Source organism: Rhinolophus sinicus, chromosome 11, assembly GCF_057876585.1.
Source record: "Rhinolophus sinicus isolate RSI-liver-muscle chromosome 11, RSI-T2T, whole genome shotgun sequence".
In the NCBI taxonomy this organism is placed as follows: Eukaryota; Metazoa; Chordata; class Mammalia; order Chiroptera; family Rhinolophidae; genus Rhinolophus; species Rhinolophus sinicus.
The window spans coordinates 4,960,500-4,974,751 of NC_142511.1; the positions used below are offsets into that span (position 1 = coordinate 4,960,500).

At 42.0% G+C, this 14,252-nt stretch overlaps 1 protein-coding gene across 17 annotated transcripts in view; it reads left to right on the forward strand.

Moving 5' to 3' along the window:
- Positions 1-14,252, forward strand: part of PRRC2C (proline rich coiled-coil 2C) — a 76,833-nt gene that overhangs the window by 44,232 nt on the left and 18,349 nt on the right. For 16 of the 17 annotated variants that reach the window (XM_088801559.1, XM_088801567.1, XM_088801563.1 and 13 more), the window contains exons 16-23: positions 22-2,262; positions 4,291-4,499; positions 5,545-5,699; positions 6,580-7,327; positions 7,739-7,824; positions 11,285-11,473; positions 11,614-11,865; positions 13,042-13,134. In XM_088801559.1, the coding sequence (XP_088657685.1) occupies positions 22-2,262; positions 4,291-4,499; positions 5,545-5,699; positions 6,580-7,327; positions 7,739-7,824; positions 11,285-11,473; positions 11,614-11,865; positions 13,042-13,134 (3,973 nt within the window). The remainder of the gene's footprint in view (positions 1-21; positions 2,263-4,290; positions 4,500-5,544; positions 5,700-6,579; positions 7,328-7,738; positions 7,825-11,284; positions 11,474-11,613; positions 11,866-13,041; positions 13,135-14,252) is intronic. The other variant, XM_088801561.1, reaches the window with a different exon arrangement.

Genomic DNA, 14,252 nt, shown 5'->3' on the forward strand with positions numbered 1-14,252 from the left:
TTTGAATTCTCGTTACCCTAGGCCTGAAGCCCCACTGGATCAGGAGCAGATGACTGCTGCTTACCCTCTCGAACACAGTCAGCTAGAGGCTCATCCAAAAGCAGACTTGGTTAGAGAATCAGCGGAAACCGAAGCACATAAGTTTTTAAGCAGCTCTGTGGAAGACATTCGGCCTCACCCCACCGACACAAATCGTCAGTCTGCTTGCTGTGATGTCCCCGATCGGAAGGCTGCATCCACTCCTCAGGAAGAGTGGGTTTCAGCCGGAGAGAGTCAGCCTGCCCGGAAGAGAAGCGTTTCCCATGGGCCTAACCACACTCAGAAATCAGAGGAGCAAAGAAACGAGCCTTCTGCCAGCATTCCCAAAGTAATCAGCAGGTGCATGGATGCAAAAGAACCGGCAGAAAGATCAGAGGACAAACCCAGAAAGGATGGCTTTCTACGATCTTCTGAAGGACCAAAGCCTGAAAAACTGTATAAATCTAAATCGGAAACTCGTTGGGGCCCAAGGCCAAGTTCCAACAGAAGAGAAGAAGGTAATGATAGGCCTGTGAGAAGATCAGGTCCCATTAAAAAACCTGTACTTAGAGATATGAAGGAGGAGCGAGAACAGAGGAAAGAGAAAGAGGGAGAAAAGGTCACTGAAAAAGTTGTAAAACCGGAAAAACCAGAAAGGAAAGATCCTGTCCCGCCAACCCCACCTCCCGCAGTAGCGATCCCACCCCAGTCGGGTCCACCACCACCTCAGCCAGAGCCAGAAAAAGTTCCTTCACCAGAAACTCCAACCTTGGTGCAAAAGCCACCTCAGGATGCTGAGAAGCCCTCAGAACCTGTAAGTAGCGCCGAGGCAGAGCCTGCAGCTAAAACTGTAAACCAGCCAACTGTCACCACGCCAGCAGTCAAAGAAGAGAAACAGCCTGAGAAAGTCATCAGCAAAGACCTTGTCACAGAGCGGCCTCGACCAGATTCAAGGCCAGTGGTTAAAAAAGAATCATGCCTACCCCCCAGAACCTATTGGAAAGAAGCTAGAGATAGAGACTGGTTTCCAGATCAGGGCTACCGAGGCCGCGGCCGGGGTGAATACTACTCCAGAGGCCGGAGCTACAGAGGCTCGTACGGCGGGCGCGGCCGTGGCGGTCGAGGGCACACGCGAGACTATCCTCAGTATCGAGACAACAGACCTCGCGCGGAGCACGTGCCTGCAGGGCCCCTCAGGCAGCGAGAAGAAAGTGAGACGCGAAGTGAGAGCTCCGATTTTGAGGTCATTCCCAAACGAAGGCGACAGCGTGGTTCAGAGACTGACACCGACAGTGAAATCCACGAAAGTGCAAGTGACAAGGACAGTTTGAGCAAAGGTAAACTCCCCAAAAGAGAGGAACGGCCTGAAAACAAAAAACTTATAAAGCCTCCATCTTCTTTCAAGCCTGAAAATCACATCCGAATGGATAGTAGACCTCTAGAAAAGCCTTATGTAAGGGATGATGATAGACCCAAACCGGGTTTCCTTCCTAAAGGAGAGCCCACACGGCGAGGCAGAGGTGGCACGTTCAGGCGTGGGGGCAGGGACCCTGGGGGGCGCCCATCGCGCCCGTCCACCTTGCGGAGACCTCCCTATCGGGACAATCAGTGGAACCCCAGGCAGGCAGAAGCGCCTAAACCAGACAACGCAGAGCCACCGAGGAGACACGAGCAGTTTGTTCCTATGCCAGCAGACAAACGACCTCCAAAATTTGAGCGGAAATTTGACCCCACTAGAGAGAGGCCTCGGAGGCAGCGACCTACCCGCCCACCGAGGCAAGATAAGCCGCCCCGATTTCGAAGGCTCCGAGAGAGGGAGGCGGCTTCCAAACCCAGTGAGGTGGCCGTGCCCGCTGGTGGCACAGTGAGCGCTGTGGTTCAGGAGCCAGTTAGTACTGCCGGGGAGGTTTCTGGGAACAAGACACCAGACTTGTCTAATCAGAACTCTTCAGATCAGGCAAATGAAGAGTGGGAAACGGCTTCTGAAAGCAGTGATTTCAATGAGAGGCGGGAAAGGGATGAAAAAAAAAATGCTGATTCGAATGCACAAGCTGTTGTAAAGGCCGGAGAGAATGTTTCACCCCAAAAACGAGAAGTGGCAAAGAGAAGTTTTTCTAGTCAGAGACCTGGCGTAGACCGCCAGAATCGGCGCGGCAACAGCGGTCCCCCCAAATCCGGAAGGAATTTCTCAGGTCCTAGGAATGAGAGGAGAAGTGGCCCGCCGTCAAAAAGTGGGAAGCGAGGGTGAGTGCTTTGTTTCAGATGTAATTACTTGTGCGTCTTTAAAGAGCGTGGAGGAGACTTCTTGGTTGAACTGTGCAAAGGAAAGGAGCCAGTCTAGCTAGAGGACCAACCCCATTGTGCTCCCCAGGTCCTTTTCTTGCTCTTAGGGAAAGAGGTCAGTGTGTCTCTGGGGTCTTTGCCTGCCTGGTTTTCCAGAAGAGGCCTCTTAGACTTGGGGGAAATCTCCCACCAAGGGATGGACCCGGATAGTGTCCCGTTTGGCAGCCTGTCATCTTGGTGATAAGCAGCGCACCTTTCTTGTTTCTCTTTGTGAAACCCCAGTGCTCACAGGTGTCGTCTGGGGCTTAAATTACTATGTCGTAACCATAAACTTGCACTCTCTACTGGTTTCTAGAGAGTGAGTGATGAACCATCAGGATAGATTATATTCCCCCTCTAGCCGCAAACTACAGTAAATGACCCAGCTAGAGAGAAACCCAGAAAGCAAAGTCCTGCCCACCCACCCAGGCCACCAATAACAGAGGCCATCTCACTGGATGTTTTTTAAAGAATCTTTCTAAACTGCTAACCTCACTGTGTTCTTTTAAATATTAAAATGATAGTTATGGGGAAGTAGCATTGATTTCTTCAGTATTAGGAAAATTATGAAATAGCAGTTTGCCTAGTTTTAAATCCAGTCTCAGTTACTGACTAGAGGTATAAACTTTTGCTTCCTCATCAGTAAAATGGGGAGAAAGTAATAGTATTTATAAAAATGTGAGAAGATGCTGACATGGTATTTGTGAAGCACTTAATACCTACCTGGTTTATGTAGTAAGCAAGCAACTGTTACTTTGGTGTGCCCTGTTTTTTGACCAAATTCCCAGGTTTGCAGCCTGAGCTGGTAAGAAATTTATTTAGGCAAAATTATATTAATCTGCAGTGGCTGCATATACTTAGCATTTCAGGTTACTATACCCATCATTGAAAATATTTTTGCTTTCTGATAATTTAGAAAATGTTCCAGGGATATGATGTGACCGGTACTGTTTCCTGAGAACCTGCTTAACAGAATTTGAACCTCCCTTTTTAAGTTGAAAAGAAAAGAATAACATACATAGTCAAAACAGCAGTATGTTTATTGACTGTAACTGAACTATTAGAATTTCACGTAATACTTCAGGGAAATCTTGATTTGATTTTGTGCACTGTAGATCTCAACTACTTAGCAAGACTTTTGTGCCACGTACATGCTAACTAACAGCTATGAACTTGCTGAAATGCAGTGACTCTTTGTCATTAAAATGAGTGTTTGCAAGAGTCCCATTTAGAAGAGATGAATTCATTCTGCTGATATGAATTCATGGAGGTCACCCTTTGTATCAAGCACTTGATAAGCTTTTCTCTTGAGTGATACTATAGGCTAAGATGAAAACGAATTTGAAAACTCATTTTCCATGGTCTGTTTTCATAAAATTTTTATAAAATAAACCCAAGAATAGAATGTGTCTGTTTGGAAACAAAAACTATTGAAATACAATTGGTCTGTGAAGCGAATTGTTGCCAGCTAAAAGTGGTTTTCTGTGTGTTTATATTAATGTATAAATCTGAACTTTAAAAAAGCACACAGGGTAAACAATGCTTTTCCAAATTTATTCATTTGCTGCCCTCTTGTGGAGAAGATCCAGTAGTGAATACTTTGGACTAGCTTATTACATCACAGACATTTTCTGCTATGAACACTTGATTAGCTGATTTATTTGTAACGTGATAGACAAATGACATGCTAACAAGCTTCAGGGAATGATTGGAATTCTAGAATTGAATTGCTGGAAAGAACTACTCTAGGGAGCTAGTCCGTCTCTTTTATTGGAAGCTCAGTTTTAGTGCAGTTGTTCTCAACAAAAGTCACCAAGGCTTGTTGGTTTTGATTTAGAGTCGTCTTTCCCACTGCTGTTCCTTCTTAGACTGAACTTTAAAAACTGCCGGTAAAGAGCATTTCTTTTTTTCAGGTGTGGAGATAATAACATCTCAAATTGTTGTTTGTAGGCCATTTGACGACCAGTCTGCAGGCACAGCCGGTGTCGACCCCGTGAGTGGCAGCTGTGCACACCACCCAGAGGGGGCAGCCAATGGCACAGGACAGAAGAGCTGCAAAGATCCCACAGGGAAGAAAAGAGAAGAGCCCAAGCCAGGCCCAAAGAAACCCAAAGAGAAAGTAGACGCACTGTCACAGTTTGATCTCAACAATTACGCAAGTACGTCTTAGGTCCTTTTAGTTGTCTGTCTGTCTGTGTGTCTGTTACATTAAGGAAAATGCTATAAATAGAGAAGTCATCAAAGAAGGAAAGAGTTGAACCTACCAGGTAGAGATAGAGGCTGATTATGAATTACTAACTGATGTAACTTGAACAGAGTTACATCTGTGTACACATGCTGTGTCTTCAGTGAGTTATGACCTTGATAAAATTGGTATCTAAGGTCTGGTCAATAGGGGATAATAGGATGGGAGGCAGTATTGCCGTGAATAAATAGTTTCAGAGCGCCATGCAGTGATAGGATAGCAAATGCAAACGATAACACCAGCAATTAGAAGCTGTTTCATACAGAAGTTAAAGAGTATGAGTAGACACCTTGTGTGAAAATGGGCTGTTTGCCTTTTATTCACTTGAGACTTAAACTGAAAATACTGGATAAAATTGAGAGATTTACTAAGTTAGGACCAGGTCATAGTAATGGGAAACGTAGGTTAGGTTCTGTTATTCGAGTGTTAAAGACGTAGCTGAGTTTTCTTTCATCTAGTTAATGATTATCTATACATCTAAACTTGGTTTGGGCCAGGGCCTTGGCATTATTTCTAGACCAGTGGTTCATCTGGGGGCTGGGTGCTACTGACTTAGTGGGTGTCGGCCAGGGATGCTGCTGAAATTCTGCCGTACACAGGACAGCCAGCTCAAAATATCAGTAGTGCCGAAGTTGGAAAGCCAGGGGCAGCTGGGATACTTGCCTTATGGTGGTTCAGGAGAGGAGACTGGCATCCATCTAAATAGCACATTTGGAAAATGACAAGTGAAGATTATAAAAAGTCCACAAACCATGGCAGATTTGTCTTGTTTATGAAATCTTCAAATCTTAGCAATAAATGTCCATCTTATGGTATGAGAAATGGATTATACTGTGAGTTGTAGGAACTAGATTTTTGCCCCTTGGTGTTTTTTTTTAAATCACTATTGGACTGAGTATTTCTATTTATCTTTTCAATTGGAAAAAGAAAATATTTTAAATATTTTTCCATACCTGTAGGTGTTGTTATAATTGATGACCATCCTGAAGTAACAGTAGTTGAAGACCCACAGTCAAATTTGAATGACGATGGTTTTACTGAAGTGGTATCGAAAAAACAGCAAAAACGTTTACAGGATGAGGAACGCCGGAAGAAGGAAGAACAGATCATACAGGTTTCGTGTTTCAGTTTATTGCTGGTTATTTAGATCGTTGTCCAAAATGTTTTAACAAATGGATAAGGTTTCCACCCAGCTATAAAGTCAAGGCTGTATTTATTATTCAAGTGTGGAGAATGGCTTGATTTTCACAACCTTACACTGTTTTTAACCAGAATTGAGATACATTTCAAGTAGAATATAATCACTGTTTGCCTTGGAGTAGCCATCTTTACTCTAATTCAGCAACATATTTTATGTTCCCACACTGGTCATCTTATCTGCCCCATCTTACTTCATGTCAAAGTTAGACTTAATTTTAAATTATCTTGGAAATTTAACAGACAACTGCCATGATCTATTAAATTGCAGAGTCTTGACTTATAAAGTTTGAATTGTAATGTAAATTAGTTCACTTAAATGCATTGTATGAGTCAAGGTAAGTTACTCCATATAAATCAACCCAAACACCCATTTTGCTAAATGCTGACAAAGGATAAAAATAAATAGAACACAGAGATCATAGTGATAAAGAATTCTAAAAGAAGAGAAGGCTTAAAAACAGGAAACACTGAAAATGGGGATGGTAATGTTGAATTCAATTGTATATATACTCTGGGACTAGATATTTAAAGAAGTCACTTATATTTTGTTTTTTAGGAAGGTAAAAATAGTAGTGCATATATCCTATATAATTTGTGGTTTTTCCCTGGTAGCGTCTTGACTTCTCATAATTTAAAATCTCATTAGCAGCCTTGACATTTTTGATCTGTGAATTACCTATTTTGAAAAGTAAAGAAGCTACATTAGCAGTAGGTATCTTTGTTAGAAGTTGCATTCATGAACTGTTGCTTTTAGCTATATTATTGACAAAAACGATATCTACCAATTTGTTAAGGTCTGGAACAAAAAGAATGCAAATGAGAAAGGAAGAAGTCAGACATCTAAGCTTCCTCCAAGATTTGCCAAAAAGCAGGCTACCGGGAGCCAGCAAGCACAGTCTCCGTCTCCAGCTCTGGCCTCGGCTCCAGGTCCAGCCTCCACCCCAGCTGCAGGTCCAGCCTCCTCCTCAGCTCCCGTCCTAACCTCAGCCTCCACTCCACTGCCACCATCAGCCTCAGCTCCAGTTCCACCCTCCACCTCAGCTACAGCTGCGGCCCCAGTCCCTTCCTCCATTCCAGCTCCAACCCCCATCCTCGCCTCCGCTTCGACCCCAGCCCCTGTCCCCATCCTTGCCTCAGCCTCACTTCCCATTCTTGCTTCAGCCCTTGCTCCAGCTTCAGCTCCAGCTCCAGTCAGCTCAGCCCCAGCTGTCCCAGCCAGTTCAACCCCAACTGCCCCAGCCAATTCAGCCCCAACCCCAACCCCTGCCGTAGCCCCAGCCCTAGTCACAGGCCCCACTGCCCCAGCCCAAACTCAGGGACAGACTCACAAACCAGTCCAGAGTCCACTACAGACTCCAGCACAGTCTTCAAAACAGCCACCACCATCACTTAGACTGCCTTCCGCTCAGACGCCTAATGGCACAGATTATGTAGCCGCAGGAAAAACCATCCAGACCTCACAGTCACATGGCGCTCTTACAGCTGAGTTATGGGATAACAAGGTGGCCCCACCAGCTGTGCTGAACGACATCTCTAAGAAACGTGAGTGCGCAGCAGAGAAGGGAGGGGTGGGGCGTTGCATGGGAAGATCGGCGCTTGTTTTAAATTCGATTTATATTGTCTTTTTTTTCTAGCCATCTCCTTTTTCTTCATAGAAAGCAATATTAATAGTAATCTTTTCTTCACTTCCTTTCCTAAAACCTTTGGTTTTCAAACAAGTGTGTTATACTTTTAACAGCCATATGGTATAGACATTATTTTATTTTGATAAAGAAAAGCAATACATAATGTCTGGGGAGACTTTACATTTATTTTGGTGTGCAAGACTCTCCCAGGGTGATGTGAAAAGTCATCCTTTTAGTACCTCGCTACCGATAAAAGAGGATGAAATAGATGAGCGATTATGAGCCTCTTCACTTCAATGGTCACGTTTCCTGTGGTTCTTCTCTTCAGTAGGTCCCATTAGCCCACCACAGCCATCTTCAGTCAGTGCCTGGAATAAGCCTCTGACGTCGTTTGGATCAGCTGCTCCACCCGAGGTAGGAATAGACCTGTTTTACTATAGATCTGTTACTGTGGCAGCTTCTGCTTCGTTCATTGGGTTGAGGGAGGCCTGCATATGTTTCTAACAAGTTCCCGAGTGGTGGTGGTGATGCTGGGTTCCTGCATTTTTGACATTATGGTTAATGTTTTTTAAATTCTACTCTTAGAAAAAAATCCTTGTGATACAAAAAATATAAGTGCACTTGCATTTTCTGGACTTTCCTCCACTTTTTATAGTTTGAATAATTAGGCAGTATAGTTACTTAGAAGCAGAGTTTACAGGAGATTGTTCTAACATGACTTCTCTAATGTGCCATGTTGGTAAATGACTGCTTAGGTTAGCAGTTCTTTATTTTTTGTCGAACAAACATTTATTGAGCACTTGCAATGTACCAGGCACTGTTCTAACCTGTGGGCTTATAAATCAGCTGGGCGGGGGGGCAAAAATGGACAAAAAGCCCTGCACTCACGGGGTTCCTATTGTGTTGTGGGGACACAATAAATACCATAGAGTGTATTCAGTGGTGATCGGTGCTGAGGAAAAAAGCATAAGGGAAGGTGCATACGGAATTTCCCCAGGGGTGTGGAGACCGTTTAAAGTAGGATGGCCAGGAAACGCTCCTTAGGTGACATTTGAGTTAAAGACTTGAAGGAGATAAAAGAGCATGGTGTTCAAATGTCTGAGGAAAAGTGAATTCTTGGTTCAGAAAATAGCAAACACAAAAGCCTGACACAGGAACATACCTGGTATGTTTCAGGAAGATCAGGGAGGTCCATGTGGCCAGAGAGAAGTAAGGGGTGGAGAAAGAAGAAAGAAAAGGTAATGGGGGTGGATCCTAGAGGGCCCTTGGGAGAGATAGGAAGACACCAGACAGATTTCAGCAAAAGAATTCCAGGATCTGACTTAAAAAAGATTCTTCTGGGTAGTCTGCGGGAGGCAGAGAGTAGGAGTTAGAATGCTATTGCATCATCAAGTATTGGTAACTTAAACCGGGAACGTGGCATTGAAGGTGCATGAGAAATGGTTGGTTTCTGGGAATTTGTACATAGAGCTAACAGATTTTCTGATTAAATGAGATATGTGAGAAACAGGAGTCAGTTATCCCTGAGTTTTTGGCTTGAGCAACAAGAGGAATAGTTTCCATCAGTTGAGATTGGGAAGCTATGAAATGTGTCCACATCAGGGGAGAAGAAGATAAGAGAGTTGAGTTTTGGACGCGTTAAATTTAAGATGTTTATGACACATCTAAGTGGGAATGTCACGTAGGTAGTTGGTGTGAGTTAGCTCAGAGCAGACAATCAAGTTTGGAAACACGAATTGGAAACTTGCTTAAAGGAAAGAGGTTGGATGAAAGCACCAAGGGAGAATGAGTTATGAGTCGTTAGAAAAGAGGAAAGAATTAGAAACAAAGTTCTAGGGAGATGTGATAGATGGAGAAACTGAATGATTGGAAAAATGTCCTGGAATCCAAGTGAAAGATGAGTTTAAACAAAGAGTGATAAGTCAAGTGCATCAAATGCTGCTGGAAGGACAGTAACACAGGCCCTGAGAATTGACAGTTGGCGTTAGCAACTTGGAGGTCGCTCGTGACTTTGACGAGAGCAAATGTGAGAGAAAATGGAAGGAAAGGTAGAGAACCTGCACTGGTTTTGCTCTGAATGTGGCAGGACAGGAAGGTACAGTTGAGGGGTTTTTTGTTTTTTGTATTTTTAAGAAGTCTTCCTGCTGTCCCTACCCCGACTCCAGCTTCTGACTTAGGTCTGGTGTCGGCCTCATCATCTATTTTAAAAGTTCTGCAGAGAAGCACCTTGTACAAGTAGAAGTAACAGTCACTGGATTCAATATTTAAGATCCTCAGTATAATTATTTTTGTTCTGCCCATTGGTATTGACATTACGATTAATCATAGAGCTTTTCTTACACAGAAAAGTCAAGATGTTTTATGCTAATATGAAGGCTGAAGTGTAAAATTTGTTTCTTTGTTTTGAATGGATGCACTGGATTTAATAAGATTATTAAAATGTTTGGTTCAGGTTTTTAAATTGACATTCAAGTACAGGAATAGTAATTTCTCAGCACTATCGGCTGAAAGATTTCTTTGCATCCTGCTACATGTTTGCATACTGAAGGGTTGCTTACATTCGTCTTCAGCCGCTTGGAGGAAAGAAGGAATGTGTTTTGGTATCTCGTTTTTCTTCATTCTGTTTATGTTGTTTTATGTTTTCTGGATAGATGTGATTTTTTTGGTTGTTGATGTCCTCGTGGTAAAATTTCCAACATCAACTAAAGCATATGGACAATTTTATTCTAAGTTATTTTGATAATGTTCGCTTGTATTTGAAAGTGAATATTCAGATATTAAAAATAAATCTGTATGACATGCCTTATTAATACTGTTGACATTGTTACACTAAAAAATATAACCTTTCACAGTAATTGATTGACACAGTAAGTTCAGGGGTACCAAAAATGATACCTACTAGTGATTCAATTGTAAGAGCGTGGTCCTAGCTTGAGCTTTGTCCCTAGTTTTGTTTTGTTGTTTGTTCTTCCATGAAAAGATGAAGTAATTGTTCTGAACATCCTGTGGTTTACAAAACCCATGTTACCTAGCCTCCTGCTTGTTCATCTTCTACCACTCCTAATACCTGCTGTGTCCCAACCACACCAGCCTTTTTTATTCTTGATCTTTCCACCAGGTGTTGGCTCTTCCTGAAATACTTTCCACTGATTTGTCCTTTAGGTTCAGTTTCATGTGACCTTATAGGGCCTTTCTCTGTCCACTAATCTAAAGTGGCTTAACCATATTTTAATTTTTGCGTATCCCTAATCTGACTCTTTAGTTGTTTATTTTTTCCATCCGTTCTAACGTAAGTTGAGTAAGTTAACCTAACCTTGCTCCTGTGTGTCTGGATCAGTGCGTGGCACAAAGAAGGTGCTGCATAAATGAGTTCTTTAACTGAATGGGTTTCTAAGGTGTGTGTACTCCATTTCCAATCACAAAGTACTTTAATGGATATTACTTCATTTTATTTTCAGAGCACACTTAGAAGTAGGAGACACTGGTATTGCTGTCTTCTTTCCCACAATCATTCATTCATTCGTCAGTTTATTTGCTGTTGATGCTGTATTTCTGTGTTTGTTCCTTTTGTATTGGTTTTAAACGACGAAATAACTTGAGGCTATGATTTGCCCCTGATGGCACTTAAAGGCAGGACTTTAAAAAAAGCAAAAAACTTACGTCTTGTGCTAGTTTTCATTTTATCAGTTGTTTCCTAATACATATAAATCAATAGTGATTAAGGCAAGTTCCCTTAAAACTTCATTAGTCAGTCTCAGTTAATATGTAGATTGCCTCCAACCTATTATACTTTTAAAATGTATGCTGCGACATAAGTCATTCGTTCAAATTTGAACTGTTTTGATAACAAATTTTTAAATATTCTCTTACCTAGGGAACCAAGAACGGTCAAGAAAGTGGAGTTGAAATTGGAATTGACACAATTCAGTTCGGTGCTCCAGCTTCAAATGGGAATGAAAATGAAATTGTTCCTGTGCTTTCGGAAAAAACTACTGACAAAATACCTGAACCAAAAGAACAGCGGCAGAAGCAGCCGCGCGCAGGCCCTATCAAAGCCCAGAAGGTAAACGACCCGTAGTCCAGATCTAACTGTATGAAAGCAGAGAACACTTAGGGAGAGCAAGTAACAGTTTCGAGTTGAATTTTGTTTGCAGTGAATGCCTTTGATCCTGATGCCTTTTTTGTTATAAACATTGAATTTAGCTTCCAGATTTGAGTCCAGTAGAAAACAAAGAACATAAGCCTGGTCCTATTGGAAAGGAACGTTCATTAAAAAACAGAAAAGTGAAAGATGCCCAACAGGTGGAGCCAGAAGGACAAGAGAAGCCCGTCCCTGCTGCGGTCAGAAGTGCGGATCCCGTGACGACGAAGGACCCCAAGGCAGCTTCGGAAATGTCTGGTGACATCGGAGCCATGATCTCAGTGCCGGCCGCAGAATATGGCTCGGATGTTAAGGTGAGCTGCGCGCGTGGGTGCGCATTAGGCCTGAGTCTGGACTACATGGGTGATTTCTACAGAGCAGATTTTATTTCATGGTGTGCATGTGTGAGCTCATGAAATTCCTTACAGTAAGGTACTGCTTTCTGTGGAAATGTACTCTTAATTCCGGACCATTCAGCAGTGTAAAGTGAAAAATGTCTACACAAGATTAAAGTGCTTTCCATTGGGTTCGTAGGCTTTGAAAGAATTACTCTATATTATTAGGATGGTGCAAAAGGAATTGCTGTTTTTGCAATTATTTTTAACCGTTTAAACCACAATTCCTTTTGCACCAACCTAATACTTTTCCTTGGTTAATGGAGTTATAGTGGAGCCATATCTTGCCCACTAGTGAGACTTTGAAGTCGGGAAGTAAGGCAGACTTTGGTAACTCCAGTATAGTTAGTTCTCTTCCTGGAAAGACTTGGGACAGACTGTTTTAATTGTTGAGCACCAGAGAAAGCAGCTGGCTTGCGCTTAGGGACCACATTGAATGAAAGATGCATATATTTAAAAAGTGCTCATTAAGGCAAGATACACTGAGTGACGTACAGGGACCAACACTTGTGGGAAGAATGAATTTATACCCACTATTTCGACGCTCACTGAGAAGAAAGGTAGATGGACTCTTTCATGTTATTTGACTATTTTTCTCTTTTTAATTAAAACCATGCAACACAATGTATATAAGTAAAAAGCTCATGCGATTCAACTGTACCATATTTAAAGAATTTCATGAAGATAAATTTATACTAAAACGTAATAATTGTGACAAGATCTTGACATTCATCTACATTGTTTTATTTTGAAGAGAATGAAAAATCGATAGTTGAAAGTAAGCTATAGATTATGAGAACCACACAAAGAGGTTTTTCTAGTAATCCACAGAAATAAATATTTAGTACTGTGCAGTGCGGTTTTTAAAATGTGCGGGACCCCAGCAGTAGTTGAAATGCCATCATTTCAATGGTGATTTCATGCTTGATTTATCCGTTTACGGCCTTTAAGTTAAGGTTGGAGTGAGTCCAGTCTTAAGGTTGGCTCCCCTCTCCTGCTTTCTTCTAGAACAACTTTACAGCTGTTCGGCTGTCATTAGGAAGTGACTCACTAATTCAGTTTAAAACATTTTTTTTTCCTATTACTACCCCACAGGAGTCTGTGACAGACTATACTACACCTTCTTCTTCTCTGCCGAACACTGTGGCTACTAATAATGCGAAGATGGAGGACACTTTGGTTAATAATGTAAGTAAGCAACCTGAGAGGTGGTGTGTTGGGATAGGAACCTGGCTATTGTTACCTAACACATGTTGTATAACCAGTCTTTAACTCTTCTCAGGGAAGGAGTTGATGGCAAATTTGTATTTAGCAACACTAATATAATTAGCAAAAGTAGTCAAGGCTGAGTTTTTGTTTTTCCTCTGAAAGGCAACAGCTTTCCATTTAAGATCCAGGCTTGCGGTGCTTGGGCTGAGTTTTGTAAGCACTCATCCTGTTAACCTGGTTTTGGTAAGAATTTTTGTTCTTAGCTGTCACGTTTTCTACGGAGTCAGCATTTCCTTTTGTTGGTCATTTTGTTCGTAAAGGAAACCTTTTTATAATACAATGGAAGCTCACTGAATTAAAACAGAAAGACAGTGTTACCAGAGATGCAGGTATTTCTTTTTTAATTAAAAAAAAATTATACTGGACCTTAACGTTCCTGTTGTGAAGATGGAGCTGTAACGTACATGTAAGTACTCCAGAAGCTCTTCAATGCTCTGTTAAAAGGAGCGAGTACATCACGTACATTTGGCTGTAGTTTCCCAGAGCAACCATGTTATAAATTCAAGATTGTGTTGAGTCAGTACAGTCCATCATTTCGCCTAGTTCGCTGACTGAAAAATTGGAAGCCCAAAAGAAGTTAGGTAACCCGTTGTGGAAGCAGTTACATGTACGGCCCCTGCTATGGAGGGCAGTTATGGTGGAAGTTTGGTCAGCTGCCCTCTCTATTAAATGTAGCTCTCTACAATAAGCAAAGGCTTATTCTTTTCAAAAAATATCCTTTACAGATGTATTTAAAAGACTCTCACAAAGGGCTTTAACTCTGTCAGTTTGAGGATAAAAACCTCAGTTATGTCTTCTTACAATGTTTTTCCTATGCTTTCTATTCTTCTCTTTAGCATCAAGTATATAGAATTGCAGAAAGATGAGATACATTAGGGATCATTTAATCCAACTTCAGAGTCCCGCTGAAGGGCTTGTGTATGTAGCTGAGAAAAAGGGAGAAAGGAGTGAGTCACACGTTTCCTCTTTGTGTTAGGAGAGCACTTTAGGAGCCAATTGATGTAATTTGTCCAACTTTCCGATGATATAAAATTTCA